At 54.4% G+C, this 27241-nt stretch overlaps 9 protein-coding genes across 9 annotated transcripts in view; 7 read left to right on the top strand and 2 right to left on the bottom strand.

Annotated features, from left to right (window-relative positions):
- Window positions 1–324: 324 nt before the first annotated feature.
- K452DRAFT_359291 (uncharacterized protein) lies at window positions 325–4544 on the top strand. Its single transcript, XM_033546254.1, has 5 exons — window positions 325–598; window positions 757–926; window positions 999–1555; window positions 1612–3912; window positions 3964–4544. Exons 1-5 carry the CDS (start codon window positions 399–401, stop codon window positions 4258–4260), a joined length of 3525 nt encoding a protein of 1174 aa, XP_033396557.1. The 5' UTR covers window positions 325–398; the 3' UTR covers window positions 4261–4544.
- Window positions 4545–4868: 324 nt separating this feature from the next.
- K452DRAFT_319154 (uncharacterized protein) lies at window positions 4869–6598 on the top strand (the record flags this gene model as incomplete). Its single annotated transcript, XM_033544219.1, has 3 exons — window positions 4869–5335; window positions 5380–5745; window positions 5799–6598. The coding sequence occupies 3 exons, from the start codon at window positions 4869–4871 to the stop codon at window positions 6346–6348; spliced, it is 1383 nt and encodes a 460-aa protein (XP_033396556.1). The 3' UTR covers window positions 6349–6598.
- A 773-nt stretch (window positions 6599–7371) lies between these two features.
- On the top strand, window positions 7372–10905 carry K452DRAFT_288251 (glycoside hydrolase family 31 protein). Its single transcript, XM_033540616.1, has 3 exons — window positions 7372–8007; window positions 8159–9704; window positions 9803–10905. Exons 1-3 carry the CDS (start codon window positions 7779–7781, stop codon window positions 10668–10670), a joined length of 2643 nt encoding a protein of 880 aa, XP_033396555.1. The 5' UTR covers window positions 7372–7778; the 3' UTR covers window positions 10671–10905.
- A 764-nt stretch (window positions 10906–11669) lies between these two features.
- On the top strand, window positions 11670–14174 carry K452DRAFT_229731 (uncharacterized protein; the record flags this gene model as incomplete). The annotated part of the gene is made up of 5 exons (XM_033537059.1): window positions 11670–11789; window positions 11846–11948; window positions 12014–12250; window positions 12299–13397; window positions 13448–14174. 5 exons carry the CDS (start codon window positions 11670–11672, stop codon window positions 14172–14174), a joined length of 2286 nt encoding a protein of 761 aa, XP_033396554.1.
- Window positions 14175–15555: 1381 nt separating this feature from the next.
- K452DRAFT_41613 (uncharacterized protein) lies at window positions 15556–17069 on the top strand. The gene has a single exon (XM_033546633.1). The coding sequence runs from the start codon at window positions 15921–15923 to the stop codon at window positions 16860–16862; it is 942 nt and encodes a 313-aa protein (XP_033396553.1). The 5' UTR covers window positions 15556–15920; the 3' UTR covers window positions 16863–17069.
- Window positions 17070–18967: 1898 nt separating this feature from the next.
- K452DRAFT_41533 (uncharacterized protein) lies at window positions 18968–20759 on the top strand. The gene is made up of 3 exons (XM_033546632.1): window positions 18968–19262; window positions 19340–19601; window positions 19669–20759. Exons 1-3 carry the CDS (start codon window positions 19229–19231, stop codon window positions 20468–20470), a joined length of 1098 nt encoding a protein of 365 aa, XP_033396552.1. The 5' UTR covers window positions 18968–19228; the 3' UTR covers window positions 20471–20759.
- Window positions 20760–21679: 920 nt separating this feature from the next.
- K452DRAFT_229702 (uncharacterized protein) lies at window positions 21680–22076 on the bottom strand (the record flags this gene model as incomplete). Its single annotated transcript, XM_033537056.1, has 2 exons — window positions 21680–21886; window positions 21966–22076. 2 exons carry the CDS (start codon window positions 22074–22076, stop codon window positions 21680–21682), a joined length of 318 nt encoding a protein of 105 aa, XP_033396551.1.
- A 314-nt stretch (window positions 22077–22390) lies between these two features.
- Window positions 22391–23656, bottom strand: K452DRAFT_288247 (uncharacterized protein). The gene is made up of 2 exons (XM_033540615.1): window positions 23493–23656; window positions 22391–23418 (listed from the first exon to the last, which is right to left on the bottom strand). The coding sequence occupies exon 2, from the start codon at window positions 23254–23256 to the stop codon at window positions 22471–22473; it is 786 nt and encodes a 261-aa protein (XP_033396550.1). The 5' UTR covers window positions 23257–23418; window positions 23493–23656; the 3' UTR covers window positions 22391–22470.
- Window positions 23657–24018: 362 nt separating this feature from the next.
- K452DRAFT_251580 (uncharacterized protein) overlaps window positions 24019–27241 on the top strand; it is a gene marked incomplete at its 3' end in the record, with an annotated part of 3961 nt that continues 738 nt past the window's right edge. The window contains exons 1-9 of the mRNA XM_033538222.1: window positions 24019–24267; window positions 24329–24417; window positions 24464–24545; window positions 24599–24778; window positions 24843–24902; window positions 24954–25235; window positions 25286–25466; window positions 25523–25712; window positions 25768–27241. The exon at window positions 25768–27241 is cut by the window's right edge and continues 3 nt beyond it. Of these exons, the coding sequence (XP_033396549.1) occupies window positions 24265–24267; window positions 24329–24417; window positions 24464–24545; window positions 24599–24778; window positions 24843–24902; window positions 24954–25235; window positions 25286–25466; window positions 25523–25712; window positions 25768–27241 (2541 nt within the window). The remainder of the gene's footprint in view (window positions 24268–24328; window positions 24418–24463; window positions 24546–24598; window positions 24779–24842; window positions 24903–24953; window positions 25236–25285; window positions 25467–25522; window positions 25713–25767) is intronic.

Here is a 27241-nt window from a genome sequence, read left to right as displayed (position 1 = left end):
GCGGCGGCAGGTTTCCATCATCGTTGAGCATGTCGCGAAGGTCCATGGCCGTAGCGAAAGGGTGCGGGAAGGCGGCGCGACGAATGCGACAAAGGTGTTGGTTAAGAATCAATGGGTGCGGGTGATTGGGGCCTGGGCGGTCGACGTCGACAAGACGCAGCCAGCGCACTCACGCAGCGGAGGGTGCGAGATGCGATGCGGCTCGTGTTGCAACGCGATGCGGGCCTTGGAGTTGGTCGAGAGTGGCAGACGACTCACGTAATCACATGCTCTATGGGAATGGGATTGCTGGCGTCTTGGCGGACTGCCGTCTGAGCTTCCATCCGTTGCCATCGCGCGTCGATGAGAGCTCCCTCATCATCATTCACAACCTCACACCTTCCATCCACATCAACCCCATGACCGCCGCCTCCCAACCTCGCCCAGCAACCAAAAGCCAGCCGTCCGATCAGTCTATCATGGGTGGTTTGACCTCCGCCGCCGGCCTCGTCGGCTTCCTGTCTGAGCCAGACGCCGAGGTCAGGTCGTTCGCCCTCCACCGGTTAAACGAAGAGATTGATCTCCTGTGGCCCGAGGTTGCAGGCTCCGTTGGCCAGATGTAAGAAGCTCCTCTCCTTGCCTCCCGCCTTTTGTGAGCTGTTTGCTCCGTCATGACGCAAGCGGGTCATGAACAGCTACCCCCGGTGCTATCGGGGTCGCTTTGCGCTCCAGAGCTGAAATCATCTGCTCAGCATGCTGACACTTCTGCCCTGACAGAGAAACTCTGTACGAGGATGAGTCGTTTCCCGAGAGAGAGCTTGCAGCTCTGGTGGCGGCCAAGGTCTACTACCAGCTGCAGGAATACAACGAGAGCATGGTGTTCGCACTAGGCGCAGGGAAGCTCTTCAGCATAGATCATCCCGGCGAGTTTGAAGACACGATAGTTGGTACGTTGCGTTGCCGGAGGGCGATTTGAGTTCCTTCTAAGCTTATCGGCTCCGCTAACCGCATCATCATAGCGAAATGTGTCGATACGTACATTGCGCTATCTGCGATGCATAATCCTTCGACTCCGGCAAGCACAGCGAACCAGCCGCCGCCGCAGCTTACCACGTCGTTCCCGCCCAACGCAAACGGTGGCGCTAGCACCGCGGCTAGCCTGACCTCCCCGACCACTCCTTTCTCCCAGTCTACTCTCCCATCAAAATCGCTCCTCTCCCGCGAAGACTCGACAACCTTTGACCCGTCCGCTCCCGGTGGTGGCAATGCCGGTGTGTCGGGCGCACACCCCTCGCCATTGGCGCTGAACCGGGCGGTGCAGAGGAACCTCCAGACGGTCATCAGGCGGCTATTCGAGAGCTGCTACGAGGTTGGTGCGTACCGTCAGGTTGTCGGTATCGCCATCGAGGCCAGGAACCTGGAGGTGCTGCGCGAGACGATCCTGAGAGCCAGCCAGGATGAGAAGAAGCAGGGAAAGAAGGCTGCGAATGGCGGCCCGAGCAAGAGCGAGGAGTTGATGGAGTACGTTCTGGACATTTGCATGAACGTTGTTCAGGAGAGAGGCTTGAGGAATGAGGTATGCTGTCAGATGAAAGTCTGTCTATACGGACAGGAAGCTAATCATGATTGTAGATCCTGAGACTTATCCTCGACATGCTCAACGAGCTCCCTAACCCCGACTACTTCTCGATCGCCAAATGCGTCGTTTACCTGAACCAGCACTCGATGGCCTCGAACATGCTCAGGCATCTGGTTGAGCGCGGTGATGGCCACTCCCTTGCTGTGGCTTACCAGCTTTCTTTCGACCTCTACGACAACAGCACTCAGGAATTCCTGTCCAAGGTTATGGAAGAGCTGCCCGAGTCAGAGGAGGAAAAGAAGGACGAAAGCGCGGCGCAAACTGGCGGCAACGGCGATGCGATGCAGACAGACAGCGGCGAGAACGCTCGGGAGACCGATGGGCTGCTTGCCAACGCGGAGCACAACAACGAAGGCGCGCATACTGCGACGATTCCTTCCAGGACGAAGGCGAAGCCGGCCACCGAGGAGCAGAAGAAGGCTTTTGCATCCATCCGCCACATCCTGAAGGGTACCAAGAGCATTGAGCTCAACTTGGAATTCTTGTACAGGAACAACCACGCCGACCGCAACGTCCTCAACAAGATCCGCGACAGCTTGGAAGCTAGGAATTCCATCTTCCACACCTCCGTCACTTTCGCCAACGCTTTCATGAACTCTGGCACCACTAACGACGGGTTCTTCCGGGACAACCTTGACTGGTTGCAGAAGGCTGTCAACTGGTCCAAGTTCACTGCTACTGCTGCCTTGGGTGTTATCCACCGCGGCAACATCACTCAGGGCCAGCGTCTTTTGGATCCCTACCTCCCCAAGGACAACAACGTTGCCGGCTCCTCTTACAGCCAGGGTGGTTCGCTTTATGCCCTTGGCCTGATCTACAGCAACCATGGGACCGATGTCTTGGAATACCTTTCTAACCAGTTCAAGAGGGCAACTGAGGAAGTTGTTCAGCACGGTGGTGCGCTAGGTCTGGGTGTTGCTGGTATGGCTACCGGTAACGACGACATCTACGAATCGCTCAAGACTGTCCTCTACACCGACTCGGCCATCAACGGCGAGGCTGTCGGTCTCTCGATGGGTCTGGTCATGTTGGGCACCGGAAACATCAAGGCTCTCGAAGACATGATCCAATACGCTCATGACACTCAGCACGAGAAGATCGTTCGTGGTCTGGCTATGGGTATGGCGCTTATCATGTTTGCCCGCCAAGAAGCGGCCGATGAACTCATCAACGGCTTGTTGGAGGATCCTGATCCGACGCTCAGATACGGTGGTATCATGACCATTGCTCTGGCCTATTGCGGCACGAGCAGCAACAAGGCCGTTCGTAAGCTGTTGCACGTTGCTGTCAGTGATGTCAGTGATGATGTCCGGAGAGTGGCCGTGATGAGTTTGGGCTTCGTCCTGTTCCGCAAGCCGGGCAGCGTCCCCCGCATGGTCGAGCTGCTTGCCGAGTCCTACAACCCCCACGTTCGGTACGGCGCCACTATGGCTCTGGGTATCGCCTGTGCCGGCACCGGACTCGACGAAGCTATTGATCTGCTGGAGCCGATGATGAAGGACTCCACCGATTTTGTCCGCCAGGGTGCTCTTATCTCGCTGTCCATGATCATGGTCCAGCAGAACGAGGCCATGAACCCCAAGGTTGCCACTATCCGCAAGACCCTGCAGAAGATTGTTGGTGATCGTCACGAGGATGCGATGGCCAAGTTTGGCTGCGCACTTGCTCTTGGCATCATCGACGCCGGCGGTCGTAACTGCACCATTGGCCTGCAGACTCAGACCGGTAACCTCAACATGACTGCTATTGTCGGCATGGCTGTCTTCACTCAGTACTGGTACTGGTTCCCTCTTACCCACTTCTTGTCCCTCAGTTTCACGCCGACCGCTGTCATCGGTGTGGATCAAGATCTTGAGATCCCGAGCTTCAAGTTCCACAGCGCCACCCGGCCAAGCATGTTCGACTACCCCCCTGAAGTCGAGGTCAAGACCGAGGAAGCTCCTGAGAAGGTCAAGACCGCCGTATTGTCAACCACGGCGCAGGCCAAGCGCCGCAAGATGGTCAAGGAGAGGCAACAGCGTCGTGAGAGCATGGATATTGACCAAACTCCTGCCACGCCCAAGGTTTCGGGTGCCGATGATGACAAGATGGACACCGATGATGACCAGAAGGCGAAGGAGGAGAAGGGAGAGAAGACGGACGGCGAGAAGGAGAGCACGCCTTCCGCTGAGGGCGCCAAGAAGAGAGTGGAGAAGGAGAAGGTCGGCTATGACCTTGAGAACATGTCGAGAGTTCTCCCGGCACAGCTCAAGTACATCAGCTTCCCTGGCGAGCGCTATGTGCCAGTCAAGAAGGTTTGTTCTGTTTGTCCATATTTCAGAGTAACAAAGACTAATTTGGAACAGCCTACCGGAGGTGTCATCCTTGTCCACGACACCACTCCTTCGGAACCGAAATCTTTGCTTGAGCTGAAGGTCAAGAAGGCGACCACCACTCCCGCTCCTGGCGCTCCCGGTCACACCCTGGCCGACCGTGTCAATGACGCTTATGCCGCTGTCGATGAGTACGCTGCACAAGGCGAGCAAGGTGGCGCCGCCGAGGCTGCTGGCGTTTTGACCGCTGTTGATGAAGATGATGATGGTGAGGATGCACAGCCACCGCGAGACTTCGACTACTACTCGGAAGGCAACGACGAGGAGTAAAGACGGAGTTAGTCGTTTTTTGTACATCAGGTTATTGAGCTCAGCTTCGTGCAATGGATTAGTACGTTAGGGTTTGGGCATAATTTGCTTCTTTCCAGGCATTCAAGACTGGCTGGCGTCATGTGCGGCAACGAGCGATGCGCGCGGCGGTGGACGAATGGATGGATGGGACGGTGCACGGCTATGGTCGTGAGGATAGATATTGGCAATGATAGGTGCTTCTAAGGCAGGTGATGTACATTATGACTCGTTATGCAATTGAGCATATTCAGTGAAGGTTTGGCTTATGCTATGAAAATGAACATTGTCTCCTAACATGGATTGGCTATGGGTTTAACTGAGAATTTCCGTGTGGGTCGGCTCTGTAGAGTTTAGAAGTGACGTGGTAAGAATTGTCTTCGTGCGAGACTCCTGTCTGCTAGTAATGGCCGTCGCTGGGTGGCTGAAGACTAACACACCGCGAGACGGACGCGACACGGACGTGACCGCCGTTAACAACTTTCACTTCAACCTAACCCTTTTGAAGCGCAAGTCACACGTGTCACCAACAAAATACTGGCGCCTGCCCACTAACCTTCCTTTTCTCTCATCCCACGCAGTTAAGAAAGATGGCTGCCGTCTTCACGAAGCAGAACGAAAATGGAGAAGGCCAGCTGGTCCTCTTCACGTACCCCTCGACAAGCGACGACGATGAGACCTCACAGAGTTCTGTCCACAACCTCACTAAGACATTCAAGAACCTTCTCGCCGGTGGAGTCCTCAACAAGACAACCCACCTCATCATCACCGGCTCATGGGTCTTTGATGACAAGAAGATCAGTGAAATCCAAACGCACTACGGCGCACTCCTTAGTCGTGATGCATGGGAGAAGAACACGAATGAGCGCGCGGCGGCTGCACAGAATAACCGCAAACCGCCGCCATACCTCTCTCCCGGAAAGCGCATCATGGGAATTGTCCGCAACAAGAGCTTCGGATCACAGCGCAGGGCGGCGCGTATCTATGAGCGTTCGATCGGCATCCGCTACGTCGTTGCAATAATCGACCTCATTGGCAACAACCTGAAGTCCTTCACGTAAGTCCTGTTATCCCCTTTCAGGAACAAATTGATCAACACAGCTGGGCTTCAGAACTCCCGTTCCACAAGAGCCTGTTGTTCCACCTACCTCGCGGCATTGAAACTCTTGACATCAACCTCAACGTCTCCAGCGGTAATACCACTGCCAAGCATCACTCTGAACAACTTACTATGGAAGACCTCCAGCCACTCTGCGAATTCCGAGAGTTACGTGACCTGCGCATCGTCGGCATGAAAATCTCGTTTCAACCTCTCATCTGGGAAGTCGTTTGGTTGAACAGCAAACTTGAAGAGCTGGAGCTGGGTATGGCCGAAAACCCCACTGCTAAGGGTGTAAATGGAAAAGCCTGGACTGTTGTCAGCAAAGACTGGTACCCGAACGACGATTTTACTAATAACGGATATCGGTAAGTAGGATATGTGCAACCTGAAATTTTACCTTCGAGCTGACTACCATTAGTGGACAGGATGGTGCAGGGCCCTTAGACTCATCCTTCGGCAATGGCGAGTACCTTGACGCGCTCACCATTCGTAAGGCGCGTGTCACGGTTGCGCAAAATGTCTCCCACAGCCTCGGCAACCTTCCGATACTTACTCTTCGACTTTGTGGCTTCGTTGTTGACGACATGCCTTTCAGGCAGTACTTTGAGAAGCTTGAGTGCCTGGAGCTTTACGACGGCTGCATCGACGCTGGTTTTACGTTGAACAACTACCTTGCTGCGCGTGTGCACCTTGTTTGGGGCGGTGGGATCGAGGAGTCTGCACCTATCATTCCTCACATCTCTACGACTAGAAGCGGCGACGTAAATATTCTAGAATTCGCCGAGATGATGCATGCTCTGCAAATGGAAGACGAAGAGCAATCAGAGACAAGGAGTGTCCTGGAATCGAATGGCAAGGAAGATGGAGATGAAGGCGACGAAAACACTCACAAGGGCACTCATCGTTTCAAGTCGAGATTTAAGGAGACGTTCGATCTCAAGGCACGCTTCACAGAAATTCTCGATTGAGCTGGACAGGTTCATGGCATAGAAAGACGAGATGGGGAAGAGTGCTTTTGCTTCAGCTTGTACGAACCATACGAATCAGAATGCGGCCAATAACAGAAGTTGGAAGACAAATTCTGTCGATCCAGCATCTGTTTACATTCACTTCAGTATCGGCACTGAAAGACGTTGTAGATTCATGGATCCAGTAGCTTTGAGCTGTGGGATGGGAAAAGTCCGGGTATATACGATGTTGTACTACTAAGCAGAGCAGATGAATCATTTTCTTTGATGGATGCTGTAGCGAGATACTTGTGGGAGCAGCTTCACATGATTATCCAAGCATAAACATGTGGAGTTGAGTTTAGTACCACAATGAGTATTGCCTCCAGGGCTCTAGATCGGCCAGGTGCAGAAAACGATATTGAAGGTAGCTATAGATGGATCGGCCTGCAGCCGGTCGGAGGCAGTCAGCATGGCCGGCCAAGAGCCATTCGTGGCTAGGGCCGGCACGGGCGGATGCACCCATGACCAGACTTTCAGGGCCAGAATCCTGGGGCCATTAATGCTCGATCGCTATAAGCTCGAAAGGAAAGCAGGCCGCTCTCCGGGGAAACGTCGTTCGACGCCCTCCGCGGAGCATGCGCTGATAGTCGGGGAAGGCTGCGGTGGAGTTGCTGTGCCACTCTCCGCCAGGCTGAGATGAGGTGAGGTCGAAGAGGCCCCGAGGATCTTCCGCGATGCATATCGTCATCGATGTCTACCACCGGCCATCCCTGTAACCTAGGCATCTTTCTCAGCTCAGATACTGCTGGATACCATGGTGTCTGATAGCTTCGAGCCTGTGAAAGCACTGTCACCGTACCGATACCACATCGTTGTAGGCATCTATGTGCTTGTCACAGGAGCACTGTTCATGCGCGTACATGGGCAGCCATTCCACGCCAGCATCAAGTCCGAGCAATATGAGACGATATTCAAAGGCACCACCCTGGCAGCCGTTCTCGCGGGGATTGGGCTCAATGGCGGCCTCAATAAAGGCCGCAGCGACTCGGCCCGGTGAAGAAACCCGCGGGAGCCGCTGGTGTCGAGGCGGAAGCTGGTCTTTGGAATTCGTCGACCTTCCTATCACGCCTTCGTCTCGCCGAGCCTCAACGATCAGCCCGTCATCGCGCGTTAGCGCAATAACTTTGAGTCTGACCTCTGGGATGTGTTTCCACTTGCGCGCAGCCAAGAGCAGTTTCTCCGCAGTCTGACGAGACGTGTGCGGGGAACTGGCATGGAGCCGCGGCTCAACCCGTCTGCCGGGCCGTCAAAACAAGGCTGCGTGCAACTGCGCCTGTTGAAGACCGTCGATCCTCGTGTGTTTGAATGCTGTATAAATAGAGCTGGTTCAGGCGTCGAGATGATGGAGTAGCGTTTGGTTGGCATTCGTTTCACTATCACCCCGCACGATGCAACGCCGACTGTTGGCTGTGACGTCGTTCGTCGCGGCGAGCTTTGCCAGCACCGTTGCGGTCCGTCAGGATTCAGCACCGATTGAAAATTGTCCAGGCTATACAGCTTCGAATATCGTCGACACGGGGTCAGCCTTTACTGCTGATTTGAAGCTCGCTGGTTCTGCATGCAATACGTATGGAACGGATCTCACGGATCTCAAGCTCCAAGTGGAATACCAAAGCGGTATGTACATATTTTTGTTTAGTACATTAGACCCAGTGAAACAAACTGAAACTGGAGACTTCTGTTTATGATTCCGTAGCGTAGTAATCTCTCTCTGCGTCATGAAGCGTATGGTGGCATCCTATGAAACATTCACTTACATATCAAATAGCCACTCGCCTACACATTCAAATTTATGATGCCGAGGAGAATGTCTATCAAGTTCCGGAATCTGTCTTACCGCGACCAGCCAAAAATGCATCGGTCCCAGCTTCAGCCGCGGCAATTCAGTTCAAAATCGTAGAGAGTCCTTTCTCTTTCTCCGTGGTCCGCAAATCAACCAATGAGACTCTGTTTGACACGGCTGGTTCTCCTCTGATCTTCGAATCGCAATATCTTCGTCTCCGGTCTCAGCTGCCGGAATCACCACATCTCTATGGCTTTGGCGAACACAGCGACCCTTTCCACCTCAACACCACCAACTACACACGCACGCTGTGGAGTAGAGATTCTTATGGCATTCCACCCGGGACCAATCTATACGGAAACCATCCAGTTTATTTCGAACACAGAGAAACCGGTACCCATGGAGTCTTCCTCCTTAACTCAAACGGCATAGAATTCAAGGTCAACAAGACAGAAGCAGATGGTCAGTACTTAGAATACAATACTCTAGGTGGTATCATCGACCTGTACTTCCTCGCTGGGCCATCGCCAAAGGAGGTCAGTGCACAATACTCTGATATTGTTGGACTTCCAGCCATGCAGAGCTACTGGACTCTTGGATTCCACAATTGCCGCTATGGCTACAGGGATGTGTATGACGTTGCTGAGTCAATAGCAAATTATTCTGCTGCCGGAATTCCTCTCGAAACTGCCTGGACTGATATCGACTATATGGACCTTCGTAAAGTTTTTACGCTGGACCCGGCAAGGTTTCCCCTTGACAAAATGCGGGAAATGGTCGACTACCTCCATGCACACCAGCAGAAATACATCGTGATGATTGATCCGGCCACTGCTTACAAAAACAATACCGCCTATGATAACGGAGCAGCATTGGATGTCTTCCTAAAGACCTCGAATGGTTCGGACTTCGTCGGGGTGGTCTGGCCCGGCCCCACAGTATACCCCGATTGGTTCCACCCAAGCACGCAGAGCTACTGGAACGATGAATTTGTAAAGTTTTTCAGTGCCGATACTGGAGTGGACATAGACGGCCTCTGGATTGATATGAATGAGGCTTCGAACTTTTGCTACTGGCCTTGTTCAGATCCGTACGGCTTTGCCGCAGCCGATGGCGACCCACCACCTCCTCCACCTGTGCGCGAGAACAGTGGCAGAGTCATACCAGGCTTCCCCGACGACTTCCAGCCTTCAGGGACCGCACAGCACCGGATGTTCAAGCGGCAGACGACTGGCTCGAAACTCGGTCTTCCAGACCGTGACCTAGTGGACCCTCCATACAAGATCGACAACCTTATCGGCTCATTGTCCAACAGGACTATTGCTAGTGATGTGATTCATTACAATGGGCTTGCTGAATATGATACGCACAACCTTTACGGCACGATGATGTCTACTGCCAGCATGAAAGCCATGGTTAATAGGCGTCCTGGAAGAAGGCCACTGATAATTACGCGGAGCACATTCGCAGGCGCTGGTGCAGTCGTGGGTCACTGGCTGGGCGACAATGTCTCGACATGGGAACATTATAGGTGAGCTATTACTTATATATTACTCTACTCTGTTTTTTTTTTTTTTTTTTCCTCCTCCCTTCTCACTAAAGACTAAACTTGCAGCTGATTGTTGGTAGGATTACAATAGCACAATTGCTGCAGTTCACGGCCATCTTCCAAGTCCCTCTAACGGGATCTGATGTCTGTGGTTTCGGAGGAAATACCACAGAAAAACTTTGTGCACGCTGGGCAACTCTTGGTGCATTTTCTCCATTTTATCGAAATCATAACGGGGATGAATCTATTCCACAAGAATTCTACCGTTGGCCGCTTGTCACAGAGGCTGCCAAGAACGCCATCGACATCCGCTACAGGTTACTTGATTACCTGTACACTGCTCTTTACAGGCAGACCAAGACGGGTAACCCACTCATAAACCCGCTGTTCTTCTTGTACCCGAACGATGCCAACACATTCCCTATCGACTTGCAGTACTTTTACGGTGACTCCATCCTTGTGTCACCGGTAACCGAGGAGAATTCCACAAGTGTCGACATATACCTCCCGAACGATATCTTCTATGATTTCCATACCGGCGAAGTGGTTCAGGGCAAGGGCTCGTTCGTGAATTTGCCGGACGTGCCTTTCACGAGCATCCCGCTGCACATCAAGGGTGGTAGCATCATTCCCCTCCGGTCAGCGTCGGCGAACACGACGACTGAGTTGCGCAAGCAAAACTTCACGCTCGTCATCGCGCCAGACGCGGAGGGCAAGGCGAGCGGTAGCCTGTACATCGACGAGGGCGACCTCATTGAACAGCCGGCCACGTCGGAGATCGAGTTTACGTACGACGGGGGTAAGCTGACGCTTGACGGAACCTTTGATTACGACGTTGGTGTGGTTGTAGAGAAGGTTCAGGTGTTGGGCAATTCGTCGGTCAAGGCACAGAAGCTTGCGACGAGCGTGTCCGTGGCCTTGACGGGACCGGCGGAGATTGAGGTTTGAGTGGCGTGAGAAGTTTATTGCTTTGGAGAGGGATCGGCCGCGACTGATTGGTGTATGTAATGAGTAACGACCGTCACCGTCAAGCGAGATTCATCGTCTTACAAGGCGATCATGCTTGTACAGAGTAGAAGAAGAAATTCAAGTAGGGTGGTGTTAGTATATATGAGCTCTAAGACCTATTTACTCATATCCAAGATTTAGGTTTGTAGGTAGATAGGGAGTGTTCTATAGGGACTGCTTATATCCTTATCCATCTCGCTAAGCTGTGGACGGTGAGAGATGTTATGTCACGGGCGCATATATTCAAAGATCCCCTTGCTCATATCCAGGACCAAGGCATGTAGCTAGACAAGGAGTGGTTTGTAGGGATTGCTTGTATCGTTCCTTGTCTTGCTAGAATGTGAATCTTGGTTGACGGTGACGGACGTTTTGTCGAGTAGGTAGCTAGCTACACAAGGATTACTCTTCGTCGAGCGAGCGAGCCAGTCGGGGGTGGAGGGGGCCAGCAAATCCGTGGATCGGGCTTGGCCCCGGTGGATGGTGAACCATCGATCGCAGGTGATCACGGTGCTGGCGGGAGTGGAGCACAATCATGTTGCCCGAAACGGCTTAGCGGCGCAACGCGAAACGCGATCACGATCGAAGGTGAAGGTGTGGTGCACCCGCTCGCTGCGACTCTCAGCTCTTCTACCGACCCACGTCTCTAGTGCCACGGGAGACGGTGTGTTTCGGGCGCCGTGTCACACTGCTCTGGGCGACGTGCTCGAACGACAATTGCCGGCACCTTGGACGGACATCGCGTAGCTGGAGCGAGCGAGCACTTGACCATCACCCCAAACACTAACTGCTACTCCGCACCACCAAGCCCGCCACCTCCTTGCTTTCCGCCCGGCACGAAGCTACCGCCCGCTACTTCACTCCTCGATTGGCCCCGGCCCCGGAGTGACTCTCTCTTCTGCTCCATCTCCTCCGCGACTTCGGCCTACCCCTACGGCCACCATGAAGGCAGCTCCATTGCTCGTGTCCTGGCACAACGACAACGCCGCCATCTACTCTGCCCACTTTGAGCCGCACGGAAAGGGCCGCCTGGCGACTGCAGGCGGCGACAACAATGTCAGAGTAAGCTTTGGTCTGCCCGCCCAGAGCTCCAAACCCACCGCTGACCCGCGACGCAGCTCTGGAAGATCGAAGGCGCCGGCGAGGACAGAAAGGTCGTCTACCTCTCGACCCTCGTAAAACACACCCAGGCCGTCAACGTTGTCAGATGGTGCCCCAGAGGTACGCCATCATCCCTCCAGCTTCCCCGTTCCTGTCTCAGCTTTCCGCTAACCAATAATTTGTAGGCGAGCTTCTCGGCAGCGCCGGCGACGACGGAAATGTCTTACTTTGGGTTCCTTCGGAGACGCAGACGCACGGCACATTCGGCGAGGAGGGATTGGAGGATAAGGAGACATGGCGTGTCAAGCACATGTGCCGCTCGCTGGGCTCCGAAATCTACGACATGGCCTGGTCGCCCGACGGTGCCTTTTTCATAACCGGCAGCATGGACAACATTGCGCGCATATACAATGCTCAGACGGGTATGTATGCGGCTTCTAGCTCAAGACAGAAGACTAACGGACATGTAGGTCAGATAGTACGGCAGATTGCCGAACACAGCCACTACGTACAAGGCGTTGCCTGGGATCCGCTCAACGAATTCGTCGCGACGCAGTCCTCCGACCGCTCCGTACACATCTACACTCTCAAGACCAAGGATGGGCAATTCTCTCTGGCTCAACACAGCAAGGTCACAAAGATGGATCTGCCAGCTCGCAGGATATCCTCCAGCAGCCCCGCGCCCCCAGATCTGTCAAATCGAGCATCTTTCGTGGGAGATAGTCCGGCGGTGGGCTCAGGCTCTCCTGGTCCTTCTGCGCCTGGGACTCCTGCTTCGCTGGCTCTTCCAATGAACCCACCTACTACTCACAGCCGCCGGTCGTCTTTTGGGTCATCGCCATCTATGCGCCGATCCGTGTCTCCGGCGCCCTCTTCCATGCCTCTGCCAGCCGTAATGCCTTCAACATCCCCTCACATGTCTGCTCTTGGCGCGCGAAATACCAACATTTACGCGAACGAGACGTTGACGTCGTTCTTCAGACGTCTTACGTTTGCTCCGGACGGCAGTTTGCTCTTCACGCCTGCGGGTCAATACAAGACATCGCATCCCGTGACATCAGACGCGGCGAGGAGCGCGGACGACATTATCAACACGGTCTACATCTACACGCGGGCCGGCCTTAACAAGCCTCCGATTGCGTATCTGCCCGGCCACAAGAAACCGTCCGTCGCAGTGAGATGTGCTCCAGTGTATTACACCCTCCGCCAGACAGCGCCTGTCACAAAACAGATTACCATCGACACGGCGTCAGCGGAAGACGAGATTCTCGCTTTACCGGAGCCGGTAATGCAGTCCAAGATGCCCCCATCAAATTCTTCCATGGACCCGCCTCCAATTACAAGTGCTCCGTCGCCTTCGCAGAGTGCAGCTTCGCCCAGGCCGGACTCGGAAAGTAGAAGATCGGCATCACCTTTCCCGTCTGGTCCCCCTGTTGCCTTTAATCTCCCGTATCGCATGGTGTATGCTGTTGCTACTCAAGACGCTGTTCACATCTATGACACGCAGCAACAGAAGCCACTGTGCATTGTGAGCAATCTGCACTTTGCTACATTTACTGATCTTGCTTGGTAAGTAACAGTGTGTTTTCAGAGAAGGATAATTCACTGATCTCATATAGGTCCAATGACGGTCTCACTCTCCTTATGACTTCTTCGGATGGCTTCTGTTCTTGCTTGACCTTTGCAGCGGGCGAACTTGGCCAGGTTCATCCTGGCCCTGCCCCCCCAAAGCAACAACCTACCAGCATCAACACAACCACCACGCCGTCGACCCAGTCCACACCTACTCCAACTCCCACTCAAGCTACCATGCCCACGCATGCCAGGCAGTCCTCTACCTCTTCGAACAAGGAGTCAAATAACGGCACTGGAAGCAACAACACGTTCCCGGCATCTCCATCATCCTTCGCCCCGGCTCCCGGTCCAGTCCGCCCAGCCAGTCCCGCACGCTCCATGTCCACGTCGTCGATCGCATCATCCTTCGCCCCAGGCCCCGACCCTACTGTTCCGCTCAACAACCAAATCCCGACCGTCAGTGCCGTGCCCAGCGTGGCCGCAGCGAACAGTGCGGTTCCGATGTGGACACCTCCGCACACGCCGATGCCGGGCAACCAGAGCGCGGCGAGCAGCGTCAACGGAGCGGCACCGGGCGCGCGGAGGGAAAGCGAGAGCGAGGCGGAGAAGGAGAAAGACAGCAAGAAGCGGGAGGGTGAAGAGGGCGCGGATGGAGCCAAACAGCCTGAGCCGAAGAGACGGCGGATCCAGCCTACGCTTGTGAGGAGCATTGAGGGGGGTGATGTGGGGGGACCACCGCCTCCGCCTCCACCATCGGCGGGTATGTCGTAATGGGTGTGTGAGTGTGGTGAAAATAGTGAGGTTTCAGAAGTAAAGCAGTGGAGCAGCAGACATTAGGGAACGTTTTGCGGTGTGTTTTTCTTTATTGTTGTTTTTTCCGTTTCTTTGATTCAAGGAGCGTCTCAGCCTACTTCAACGTTTAAGGAACGGGGGGATTCGGACGAGAAGGGAAGGGAAGGGGGTGTTATATGGAGTTTTAGGGGCAACCGACTAAGTATCGTGTGGGACTGCGATGAGCACGGGGATGGTGGGGAGCATGTCATTTTGCTAGGAGCTTTATTATCGTTGTGGTTTCTTTGCTTTCCTTTGTTTTGTTTTACAGGACGCGTTTCCTTTTTTTGCTGGTAGCTGTGAGTGGGCAGAGGGACTATGTAGGGATATCCATGAGATGAGGTGGGGAGAGGTAGTGGTGGGCTTGGAGGTGAGCAGCGGCGAATGAAAAGATAAGCGGGTAATTGCAGTAACTAGGCTAGTTTCTGTACGCGTGTATGTATGAGTTGAGATTTGGTGGGGATTTGAGCGAAGGGCGGTTCTTTGTGTATGCGTATGTGGTTAGTGTGCTGTGTATGGTTGCGTGCTATGTATCATTGTGTGCTGCTTAGCTGCTTTGGTGTCGTATGTGGTGGTGTTTTAGGGCGGTGTAGGTGGAGGGGTGGGCGTGGGAGTTGTCTGGCGAGGGATATGGTGTGTTGATATGAATTGGCTTTTGTACATTGTGTACTAGCTCACAAGTAATATGCTTCTTGCTCCCACAGCTGTGCTTTGGGTGTAGTGTTGTAGGCTACTCCACGTACAGTATGATGTCCACAGCCCCACTCCACGACCCGGCGGGCCCCGCACGGACTTTTTCGGCACGCTGTCCCGCTCGCTCCCGCTGCACGGCCCTCCATCGGAGCAACGACGTCCATCGACGACCACGACGACGGCGGCGGCGGCGGCGACGAACAAACTCCAAATTCCAAACTCCGTTTTCACGCACACCACGTCACAGCGCCGCGACGAAAGCATGCCGTGAGGGCGCCTTTGGCTCGGCTCTCAGCGAGAGCCTTTGTTAATACCTTACCCTGCCTTTCCTACTGTACTACGCCCAACAACAACACAGCACAGCACACACAGCTGCAGAGCCGCACAGCACAGCTCAGCCCAGCGCGGCACGGCACAGTCAAGCTCAGTACGGCACGGCACATAACCACCCCACAGCACACAGCACACGATGCCAAGCCTGCCGGACCCGACCTTCGTCTTCACGATCCCGTCACTGCATGATGGCACGTTGCTGGACTGTCGGATCTACGTCCCTGGGCTGAGCTCTAACTTGTACTCTGCCTCGAGATCTAACCCGAGCTCTGCCTCGAACGTAACAGAGCCCTGGCAGCACAAAGCAGCGGTTCTGGCGCACCCGTACGCGCCACTGGGTGGGTGCTGCGATGACCCTGTTGTTGGGGCTGTGGGGAGCGGGTTGCTGGCAGGAGGGTGGGTCGTTGGTGTTTTTAATTTTAGGTAAGTTTTTCTGGTTTTGTTTTTAGTTTTGTGCGGTAGTGTATGGAAAAGAGCTGGGATGTGGGGTTGAGGAGATGGGTAGTTGTGGTTGCGGGTTGTGTTGAATGGAACGGTTAGACGTGGTGCTGACATAACATAACCCCCAGAGGCGCCTCCACCTCTCCCGGCCGCACCAGCTGGACCGGCAAGCCAGAGCTCGCAGACTATGTTTCCTTCGCGGGCCTAGTGGCGCTGTACATGGACTTTGTGCGCGCGCCCACCAGCCCAACCACCCTCGCTTCTCCAAGAACAGCAGAAGGCGCAGCACCCGCACCACCAGAAGAAGCAGCAGCAGAAAACGCGCCCATCCGCCTCATCCTCGGCGGCTACTCCTACGGCTCCCTCATCGCTTCCCGCCTCCCCTCCCCGCCAAGCGCGCTCCTCGCCCCCTTCCTCGCGCCTGCCCCCGCCTCCCCCGCCGCGGCGATCGTGACGCGCGCGCGCGACCTCGCGGCACGGACGACGGCTGAGCTGCTGCGTGGTTGTGAAGAGGTCGTGGTGCGGAAGCGCGGCTTAGGGGCTGTTGTCGTGGGCGGAGATGCAGATGCGTACGCAGGCGCAAACGCAAACGCCACAGCGGAGGGAAGCAAGACGGCGGCCTCGCGCCCAAGCCGCAAAAGCGGGAGCGGCAGCCGGCCCCGCAGCTTAGACCTCAAAAACGCAGTGGGGCGGCGTCTGCGCCGGTATTCGCTGGGGAAACACCCTTCGTCTCCTACCACAACAACAACAACAACAACAACAACACCCCTCACCACCACCCTCCCACACATCAACATCACCACAGCTTTCCTCCTCCTCTCGCCCCTCCTCCCCCCAACCTCCCTCGCCATCGCACCCGGCTTCCCGCGCTTCCGCCCCACAGACTCCCCGGCCCTGCTCGGCACGCCGGGCCTCGCGGTCTACGGCGACCGGGACGTGTTTACGTCGGCGGAGAGGCTGGCGGGCTGGGTTGGGGCGTTGAGGGCGGCGGGGGGAAGTAAGGGTGGGGAAGGAGAAGGAAGGGTTGGGGAGGGTGATTGGGGGAGGGAAGGGTTGGAAGGCAAGCTCATCAAGGGCGCAGGACACTTCTGGATCGAGAGGGGCGTGTTGGTCCAGTTGGTGCGCGTTGTGGGGGCTTGGGCGGGGGGGTTGGAAGGGTGAGAGGGGTGAGAGAAGGGCGGAGCGCGTAGTGCGTAGTGTGTAGGGGGTAGTGGGTAGTGGATGAAAAGGAAGGCAGGAAGACAGGGAGAGGTGAAGCGACGGAGCGGAGCGGAGCCTCACGTAAGTCTTAGTCTTGATATGCATGCATGTTTATATGCATAGGTATGTAATAAGCATGCACGCACGCACGCATACATACGTATCCGGGTAGTGGCAGTGCAGAGCAGAGCAGGCGTTCACGTCAGCCTCAAATATACCCCCACGCGCGTTTTTAGGCTCAATATCAACTCTCTCTCTCTCTCTCTCTCACGCGCGCACAAATCAAGTCAAGTCAAGTCAAACCAACACGCACAGAAGTGGAGCAGAAGTCTTCCGTCTCGCTTATCTGCATACCAAGGTACGGTACCTACCTACCTACATGACAGCGCAGCCCACGCCCTTCATATCCGAGTGATTCGTCGTGACCCTGCTGTTGCTGCCGTGGCCTTTGCGGACCAAGGCGTTTACGGGGGGGAGATGTGCTGCCGCGGTGGTGGTGGTGAATTGCATTTTGCTTGCGTTTTTGCTTGTGGTTGAGTTTTGGGTTTTGTGGTTTTGTGGTGTGGTAAATGAGTGTGGGTAATGAATGTGTGCGCTTGTGTGCTTGTGCTGGTGAGCGAGGAAGAGGAAAAAGATATCGGAGGGAGGGGAGAGGGTGTTATATCTTCCACTCGGCCTGGATTGAATATGAGAATAATGGGGTGTGGGGAGGGGGAGGCATAAAGCGAGGACAAGGGCTCAAAGACTGCGGCGGTGGTGTTGGTGGTATGGTGGGTAGGTATGAATGAGAAAGCGCTTGTTCAATCACGCTTTGTTCTTTGGTTTGAGTCGGATAAAGCGCACATTTAATTCTCACAGAAACAAAAGCATGCCCAGCATGCAGTGGTGGCCTAGACTGATGGACCTAGCTTGTTTCATTGTTGGAGGCTAGAGGTTAGAGTAAGGCATTGTATTGCCGTTCTTTTGCAAAGCATTCATCTGTTTGTTTGTTCTTTTTGTTGGTTGGTTGGCGTTCTATTGTGCTTGTTGTGTTTGTGCTGTTGGCGCGGCGTCGCACACCACCACCACACACCACACCACAGCTGCGGCTCGCTCGGGCGGGACATGTAAGCTTTGTGGCGGTGCTGGGCGCGGGCTTGGTGCTTGATGTTTTGTTGTTTGAGTGCAAAGTGGACAAGGGAATGCGGGGAGATTGAGATGGGCGTGTGGCGTTGTTCTTTTTCTTTCTTTGTTCTTTGTCTGTTTGGCGACCGAGAGAGGATTGAAGAGGGTCTAGATGCAAAGGGCTGGGATACGGTGTCGGGCGTGGTCGGGCGTGGAAGACGCAGCGCTTTGTTGGGGCTGGGTGAGTGAGATTTTGGCGGCGTGGGGGGGATGGGCTGAAGTTAAAGCCTGCCCGTTGAAGTTACTGGTCGCAGAGCTAGTCTCGATGTGCTTACTACTAGTCAGGCATGTACGCAGTAGGCAGAGGACAAACACGCGCGCATGTGATGGACATCCGTTCCGAGCAGCGCCAAGAAAGGAAGGTGGTCTGGGAGCGCGAGAGTGGAGACCGGCGTGCCCGGGAAGGAGCGGACCACGACGTGCCGGCTTCCGCGCAGAGACAGACAAAACACTTTCACAACAAATATCGACTCTCCGCATTGACTCTCATCGCGCCATGCTGGCCTCATGCCCGGCCGTTGGAGACGGGCGTACGTACGCCTTTACGCAGCCCCTGCGCCCGCCCTTGCATGCTTACTGTGCGGCCAGATACATATGTGCACCAGGGGCATTGACGGCCGGGCCGGCGCGGAAGGCTTGACGATTGCGCCGTGTCTGTCTCCCTACCAAAAAGCAAGACATGGCCGAAGCACGAGCACGCGGGACCGGTGCAATCACCAGGGCCGGCGGTGGCAGTGTCTTCCATGCGGCGGGATGCTGTGCGACCCGTGGCGCGCGGGCATTGGAGCGATGCTGTAGGCTTAGGTAAAGAGTGAGCGGACAGCCGGCAGACCTGTCACAATTGGTCGCGTGTGCCCTGCACGATGATGAATGATGGCTGACTTGCTCGAGGGCTGTGTTCTGCCTGCTTGCCTGCTTGCCTACTTACTTCCATACTTACTGCGCTTTCACCTTCAGCCTCACCTCACCCTCCTCGCGCCGCGCATTACCTGCTTTGCCTAATCAGCTGCTGTCCTTCTTTTTTCTTCTTCCTTCCTTCATTTCTTTCATTTTTTCTGTCTACAGCTCTCGTCGACACACACTCTCTCTCAGCCTCTCAGCGCGTGCTCGTGCGACTCTTTATCCAGGAACCCGCACGCACGCGACCACTCCCCCCTCCCACCATGGGCGCATTCAAGCTGGTCCTCGAGCCAGGCGGTACGTCTACCCCAGCAACAACCACAACCATAACAACAACAACAACACCACACGCATCCCAAACTAACACTTCCCAGGCATCGCTCTAGCCTTCACCGCCGGCACCCTCCTCAATCGCCGCCGCGGCTGCTTCCCCCGCGAAGACGACGACCCCGCCTCCCGCGCGCCCTTGCTCTCCACCACGGTGCGCTCCGTCTCGCCCTCGCCGTCCGCGTCGCCCTCCCCGCCCCCGAAAGGCCGCTGCCCGGACACGGCCCGCTTCCGCGGAAACCTGTCGTCCCGCTTCCTCGCGCGCTTCCCCTTCCTCATCGAGATCTGGTACTGGAACCTGACGTACTGGTACGCGGCCCCGGACTTAGCACAGGCTGGCTGATGTACTGACGATTGCTTGCTTCCTCGCACACAGGGTCTACCAACTCGCGCGCGCCCTCACCGCGACCCTCATCCGGGACAACGACGCCGTCTTCGCCCTCGCCCGCGCCCACGCCCTCTCCCTCCTCGCCCTCGAGCAGCGCATGGGCATCGCGATCGAGCTGCCCCTGCAGCAATACGTGCTGCACCACCTCCCGGGCCTGATGCCGCTGCTCGCCAAAATATACTACTCGCACATCCTGATCGGGGTGCTCTTCCTCATCTACACATACACGTACCTCGCACCGCCTACGTACCAGCGCATCCGCCGCACCCTCGCGCTCGACAACGCAATCGCGTTCCTCGTCCTCTCCGCCTGGCGTTGCGCCCCCCCGCGCTTGCTCCCGAAACAGTACGCCTTCGTCGACGTGCTGCACAGTGCCCATGCCGGCGCCAGCTGGTCGCAGAACAAGTTCCAGCTCACCATTGCGGCGATGCCGTCCCTCCACTTCGGCACCTCGCTCTTCCTCGCCGTCTGTCTCGTGCGCTTTAGTCCGCATAGGCCGCTGCGCCTCCTCGCGCCCCTCTGGCCCGCAGCAATGCTGCTCACCGTGCTGGCGACGGCGAACCACTTCGTGCTAGACGCGGTGGTGGGCGCGGCGATCCCGGCGATCGGCTGGCGCTTCAACAGGGTGCTGTTGGTGTTGCGCCCGCTCGAGGAGTGGGGGTTCTGGGTGCTGAGGACCGAGAAGCCGGATCCGTGTCGTGGGTGGGGGGATGTTAGGGGGGGTGCGAGGGGTGTGGGGAAGGGTGTGGGGGAGGGGGAGGCCGTCAAGGCTGCCGAGTGGCTTGTTTAGGTGTAAGGGTGTAAGGGCGTTTTTTGCTTGTTTCTGGGGGTTGCGTGGTGTGGTGTGGCGGGGCGATATGAGCGGCTTGAGCGGCTTGCATGGCATGGCGTGCATAACTACCACAGACAGAGCAGACAGGCAGAGCAGAGCAGACAGCAGACCTCTGTTCCGTACATACGTAGTTCCTTTTGTTCGGACGAGCCCCCTCCCTACCTGCCTACCTACCTACAGCATAGGAAGGCACACCGGCCGCAGCATCGCGTCGGTAATCTAATCAATTGATCGATCAATCAATCAATCAACCAATCGATCATCTACATCCTCACCACCCACCCACCCAATCTATTCAGTCTTCCACTCCGCTCCCAGCAACACATCACGTTGCGTCGCGTCGCGCCGCACCGCAAGGCGTTCATGAAGGCAGGCCTGTCTGTCGCCTAGCACGGAGCACCTCCTCTCCATCACGAGTGAGTTAACTTCTTCAAGGACAAGAACCCCAAGCCACCACGCCAAGAGCACAGCAGCAGCACCCGCGGCGAGGAACGCCTGGTTGGGAGGACGCGCTTTCCTGCGGCCAGGAGGTTGGCATGAGGTGTGATGGGTACGGTAGGGCTGGCCTTCTAGCTGTGTGTGTGGTTCCTAAGCGGCAGCAGCCTATAGTCCGGTCGTGGGATGGTCGGGTTTGCGGCGTGCGGCGTGCGGTGCTGTGTGCTGCGGTGCTGCGCGGGGTGTGTGGGGACTTAGAGGGCGGCCTGTCGATGTGCAATACGCGGTAACCTATGTATCCAGCGCGCAGTTGGGTCTGTATAACGGGTTTTGGATTTGGGTAGACAGCCAAATTTAAGAACAATCCCTATGTTGAGATGAACGCTGTTGTATAGCTTTTTGCGGAGTTTCGTGGCCGTATGGGGTCTGGAACGTAGTAGAAGGAAAACTAAGGTGCCGAGACGGAGTACCTAGGTAGCCGGAAATCATCTGGGCGCACCACCTCGAAGACGCCACGCCGGGTAGCTCGGCGGCGGAAAGTCGAAAAGTTCGTGGTAGGGAAAAGAAAGCCAGAAGAAGCGTGAGCGAGAACCGGGCAGGAAGCGTCTCGCACCCAAGGCTTCTCCAAAGCCCCGACAGGCCTGCATGCAGCCTCTATCCCGCGCACTGGGCATCCTCAGCCGCCTCCACAACCACCGTCGTCCGCACCGCGCCGAGCTTCCGCATCGTCTGTCAAAGACTGACCGGATTGGGCGCGAACGCGCTCTCCTCGAACTCGATGCGCGTGATGTACTGGCCGGGGATGACGACGAGGCCGACGTACCGGCTCGTGAGCGGCAGCTGCACGGCAGGGTCGCCGGAGGACGCGATCGCAGCGCGGATGGCCGCGTCCGTGGGCGCGCGGTATTCGTGCGTGAGCGCGAGGATGATGTTGCGGTCCTGGTGACGCGGCGGGGTCAGCGGCATGCTTTTGAAGGTGGGTGCTGCTGCGGAATGGCTTCTTGTGATGCCTTCTTACCTTGTCGGTGCACTTCAACTGCCCGATGAACATGCGCTGGTCGCTGACGTGGATGCGGAGGTTGCGCCCGATGAATTGGAGGAGATACGGCACGGCTTGCGCGTTGCTCATGGGAGCGGTTGCGGGGGGGAGCGCTTCGGTCGCCATGGTATTGGAGGAGGAGCGGGGATGGCGATGGGCGGAATTGGGAGAGGCGCAGTTGGCTTGTAGTGTCGTGTATGATGGCACGGATGGTGGCAGGGTGGTGAGGGAGCAGCAGGGCAAACGCCGACGCGGGCGCTAGGCGGGGCGGCGCGAGAATTGACCAACGGCTATCTGCACCGCGATTGATATTCTGCCTATCTCTGTTGTTCTTTCGGCAGGAGAATACTTTTCGCGTCAAAGTTCAAAAGCGTAGGTTCGTGGGCTTGACATTCACTCACGTTTGACAGATAGATTTGATTTTATTGTCGAAGAACTCACATACACATACCTACGTACACAGATGAAAGCAATATCCTCCGTATCAGACAGATCTCCCTCCCTTTCGCGTTTTGTGAAACCGACATGTAACCACAAGGTTCGATAGAAAAAGAAAAAGTAGTATAGAAGGGATTGCGACAAGAAAGAGCAAGGAGAGAAGCATGACGAAAACAGTGAACCCGTATGAAACTCTCTCGAAACTGCCGCTCTGTAGCTGTTTTGTTCCCAGGCCCACCTGCATTGCTGTCAAGACGATAGTGATATAAGCGAAAAATCCAAAGATCCACGAAAAGTTGCGATAAAGAAAAACGCTATAACGATTATAACCAGTCATGTAACCATCGAGTAGGAACTTGAGATCGGTCAGGTGAGTAAGACGATAGATCATGTTGAGTCTGTTCAGTCGTAGTTCGCCGTAGTGGTAACGTTTGTTGACAGCCTCTGGGCCAGCTTTTGGAAAGAACTCCCTTACAAAAGCGGTCCAGTTTACCCAGCTGATCTTCCATGGAAGAAGACCGAGCTCCATTGCCATTTCGAGGTCGCTTGGATGACTTACAAGCCAGGCATATGAGAGTAGAAAACCGCATGCACGGGTATGCAATTCTACATCGTCACAAATGTTCGTCTTCCAGAAATCGTAGTTCAAGAGGTAAGCCGGTAGAGGCTTGATAAAAATGCGCGACTCCAGCCATAGTAAATGCAGGTCAGCTTGCTCGGTGATGACCACCTGGCGTTCCATTATCCGTTGCCGATGCAGCGGGCGAGCGCAAACAGGAAGCCCAGCAAACCATAGATGCTGATGTACTGCATTTAATCGTTCCATATTCATATCTGAGTCCAAAAAGGTCTTCCAAGTTTGACAGATTTGGATTGAGCCGTCGGCTCGGCGGCGATACGTTGCTGGAAGGATTGGCTCATTGTTACATGTATCCGGCAGCTGATGTCCACTTGAGAAAGGGCAGGAGTCGACAGAGAAGGGTGGCAATAATCTCTTTCGTAGCAGTGATGAGTCAGCCAAGGAAGAGACGAGCCTGACACAAAATAACAACGAATCAAGTGCCTTACATTTGGAGGATTCATGGCTTCGGTAAGCACAAAATTTCTAGGCAAAGTCGCAACCGAAGGTGAACATATTTTTGAAGAAGTTGACATCTTGAGGCCGTTCTACTATCGAATAATAAGTCTAGTCTGCTCATACAGTGCAGGGGCCATTGCAACGCTGTGCTCAGCCACAGTGGGGCTGCCACAACGTGTTTACTCTTCTGCAAGAAACTCTTGAATCGGGAGTGTCATATGCACATCCCCAGAGCTCAGCCGCAGCTGAAAATAAGATTGAGGTCGGGTATTCGTCCAAAGCCCAAGGCTTCCGGCAACTCGATCGACGCAGCGCTTATCGTAGGTTGGGCGCTTATTATGGGTTGGGCAGCTTGAGTCTACATGTGTTCACCTGACCTTTGGCTGACCGCATAGCTCAGAATATGGCCACCAATGGCTACTTGCATACGTGCATCAGGATTTGGCGCGCTACGGTTTCGTCACCAATAATCTATAAGAACAAGCGCCACTCAATACTTTGACCTTGGCAAGCCATGCAAAGGCCTTCCATTTCGTAAAAGGGAGCCTGATGGCGTTGGACATAACAGTCCCCTGCTCCCCGCTTATGGTCATGACCGGTGCAGTTCTCTCATCTTGCCGTTCAATGTCCCAGGTCTGGCTATCTGTGTGTCTTCCACCACGACACGACGCAGCGACAAAGATTTTTCCTTTGAACTTCAAGCACTTCCTGCCGTTTCGATAGAACCGAGAATATTGGGGAAGGTGCAATTCTTCAAGTACAATGGTGGGTTTTTTCAAGTCATCCCGGTCGCATAATATGCACAAGCTGAACCGGGTTCTCTCAGGAGACCGTCTGCACAAAAGATACAATTAGCAAAAACGGCTTAAACCTTTGGTCTTCAGAGAACGTTGGTAAAGCCGGCCCTGAAGTAGAGTATGTCGTTAAAATATAGAAATTGAACCTTGCTCATGTTTCACAGTATCGTCGCAGTACAAGGGCTCAAAGCCCATGCGTGGTACACATGGGTCTGGAAACCCAAAAAAAAGTTGATGAACAAAAATGTATGTTATTAGGCTACATCCCTTAGTGCAAAAACCTAGCTAATATCTAAAAGCCAACCGGAAGCGAGGACCATCAATTTTGGCCTCGAGATTTACTGCCAAAGTCAATCCCAAATGCACGAGTTTTCACCTACAGTTATGAATCAGATTGGACACCCGGCAACTTTAAGACTGATTTGAGAGAATGCGGAAACCAGCTGCTCAACTTTCTGTTTCAGAGCCGTGGGAAAGAGGTGTGTTATCGCTGATCAGGCCTAAACTTGATTGTATTCTCCTAATCACCTTTGATATGCTCAGGTACGCAGAAGGCCTTTAATTCTTATTGGTCACAGCCTCGGCGGTCTGGTGATCCAGCAGGTAAAGACGCCTCCCTGCATGTGTGAATTTGTCAAACGCTAATCAAATAAGGCACTGAATATTGCTGCCCTCAATGGAGATTTTGCTGGAATACGAGCTTGCATCGCGGGTATAATCTTTCTTGGGGCCCCTTTCCATGGAACAGGCATCGCCGATTTTGGTGAACGCTACACTCGAGTAGCAGGTGGCGACAATAAGCTTTTAAACACGTTGAAAAGGAACAGTTCAGACCTCCACGGCATACTCCAAGACTTCTCTGCGAGCCACAAAGACTGGGATATTGTGTGCTTTTATGAGAAGCAGGAATCAGTTTACGGGCCCGTCAGCGTCAAGGTAAATTATCTATTTGCCATAATCTTCAGCTGAAGCTAACACAAGTGCAGACGGTCCCAAGAGAGTCAGCTACAATCACAGGTAGAAGAATGATGTACCTAGACACGGATCATTCTGGGCTCAACAAGTATAGCGGCTTCGAGGACAACAACTACAAGCTTATTTTTCAAGAGATCCGGAGAATGATTGACAACGGGCCATTGGTAATCACCAATCGATTCAACAAAGACGGTTTGTCTATAAATTCATACTGTGATTACTTAGCTGCTTATTGACTGACCTTACAGCAAAATCATATTTCCATGGCATCCCTCGAGCCGCCAGCAGCATTTTTACGGGCCGCGATAAAGAGCTGAAGGATATCAAGCGTGCCCTTCTGCAAGATATGGACGAACAGAAGAGATACATCATTACCGGAATGGGCGGTATGGGGAAGAGCGAAATCTCTCTGAAAATTGCGGATGACTTTCATAAAAAGTGAGTCACCGGTTACCCTTACCGAAGGCTGAAATACGGCGGCTTACAGTTGTAGCTCCTGGAGCGTATTCTGGGTCGACGTCAGTGATCCATCCAGCGCGAAGGCGGCTTTCATTTCACTCGCAACCGCAATCGGAGCACAGGCCAATACTTTGGAAGACGCAAGAATTTCGTTGGCAAACCTCAAAGGAGACTGGCTACTCATTCTGGATAATGCCGATGACCTGGACGATGACTATGGACTGTATTTCCCCCCTGGATCTGGAGGAGCCGTTCTCATGACATCTCGTAACCTCGAGTGCATGACGTACCATACCGTGGGCTACCTGGCCATTGAATCGCTTGGTCCTGAGGAATCTATAGCATTGCTTCTGAAAGCTGCAAGAGTTCCTCTGGACCAGCACTCACTTTACCAAGCGCCAGCAGAGACAGTTACGGAAATGCTTGGTTCGCACACTCAGGCTTTGATACAAGCCGGAGCATACATTGCTGCCAAATACTGCACCTTGGAAGAATACCCCGCCGTATACCAAGCCCAGAGAAAACGGCTTTCCAGATTTAGGCCAAGGCAAGCGCAATCAAGGTACGGAGATATCTATGCTACGTTCGAAGCATCCGCCGCTGTCTTAGCCAAGTCCGGTACTGCAGGCGCAAATGCTTTATGCTTGCTGGATGTCCTTTCCATGCTACATTATACTGGATTCCCAGTCCAAGAAATCTCTTTCCACGCATGGAAATGGTCCCGAGAAATATTAGATGGTACAGTCAGCGATGAAAGAGCTCGTGAGCATTGGATCGAGGATGTTTCCAAACTTATCCCACACCTACCCGCCTTCATTCCGGTGGACCTCACCACATGGGATCCTTTCCGTATACAAGAAGGAATCCATCTCCTGGAATCGCTTTCTCTGGTCACAGCATCAAGCACAGAATCAAGAACCATTGATGACATCAAAGCAGTAGTCATATCTATGCACCCACTCGCACATGCTTGGGCCAAGGACCGCCAGAGTATAAAGCAACAATCGGATTCTTGGGTAGGAGTTGGGGCCATCATTTCGATTTCTAGCGGTTATCATGAAGGCGCCGATGTTTGGAGAATCTTACAAAAGCATCTCCAGGCGCATGTACGCTCGTTTGTGGACCACGGCATGGAAGTGGCATCTGACTGGAATCAAAAAGACATCATCTTGCCCATTCAACTCAGAGTTTCGGTGACACTTAAAAATTTCAGCGACTATAGCAAGCTTGGGCAACAACTTAATTATGTTTTCAAGAAATTGAACGTCGACTCTGAACACCCGACCCAGGAACTGCTATCGTTTTACTTCCAGAAGGCTTCATATTATGATGGTGTAGCGGATAGCCAGTCGGAAATAGCATTGCTACACAAGATAGAGATAGTATGTGCTACTCTCCCAAAGGATCATGAAGACCGGCTAGCCATGCAGCGCAATCTCGCCAGCGCCTACCTTGGAAATAACCAAGTTCCGGAGGCTATAGCGCTACTAGAAGAGGTCGTACGAATT

Source organism: Aplosporella prunicola (assembly GCF_010093885.1).
Source record: "Aplosporella prunicola CBS 121167 unplaced genomic scaffold K452scaffold_15, whole genome shotgun sequence".
NCBI lineage: Eukaryota > Fungi > Ascomycota > Dothideomycetes > Botryosphaeriales > Aplosporellaceae > Aplosporella > Aplosporella prunicola.
The sequence above is the reverse complement of the archived record's forward strand: the minus strand, read 5'-3'. Positions and strand labels throughout refer to the sequence as shown.

Bases quoted from the DNA above. Each gene is read 5' to 3' on its own strand.
- K452DRAFT_288247 (XM_033540615.1), bottom strand. From the start codon at position 23,256: ATGAATATGGAACGATTAAATGCAGTACATCAGCATCTATGGTTTGCT.
- K452DRAFT_41533 (XM_033546632.1), top strand. From the start codon at position 19,229: ATGGGCGCATTCAAGCTGGTCCTCGAGCCAGGCG. The intron at 19,263-19,339 runs GTACGTCTACCC...AACACTTCCCAG, and splicing joins GCTGGTCCTCGAGCCAGGCG to GCATCGCTCTAGCCTTCACC. The intron at 19,602-19,668 runs GTACGCGGCCCC...CCTCGCACACAG, and splicing joins TACTGGAACCTGACGTACTG to GGTCTACCAACTCGCGCGCG.
- K452DRAFT_359291 (XM_033546254.1), top strand. From the start codon at position 399: ATGACCGCCGCCTCCCAACCTCGCCCAGCAACCAAAAGCCAGCCGTCC. The intron at 599-756 runs GTAAGAAGCTCC...CTGCCCTGACAG, and splicing joins GCAGGCTCCGTTGGCCAGAT to AGAAACTCTGTACGAGGATG. The intron at 3,913-3,963 runs GTTTGTTCTGTT...AATTTGGAACAG, and splicing joins GCTATGTGCCAGTCAAGAAG to CCTACCGGAGGTGTCATCCT.
- K452DRAFT_288251 (XM_033540616.1), top strand. From the start codon at position 7,779: ATGCAACGCCGACTGTTGGCTGTGACGTCGTTCGTCGCGGCGAGCTTT. The intron at 8,008-8,158 runs GTATGTACATAT...CATATCAAATAG, and splicing joins CCAAGTGGAATACCAAAGCG to CCACTCGCCTACACATTCAA. The intron at 9,705-9,802 runs GTGAGCTATTAC...GATTGTTGGTAG, and splicing joins TCGACATGGGAACATTATAG to GATTACAATAGCACAATTGC.
- K452DRAFT_41613 (XM_033546633.1), top strand. From the start codon at position 15,921: ATGGACTTTGTGCGCGCGCCCACCAGCCCAACCACCCTCGCTTCTCCA.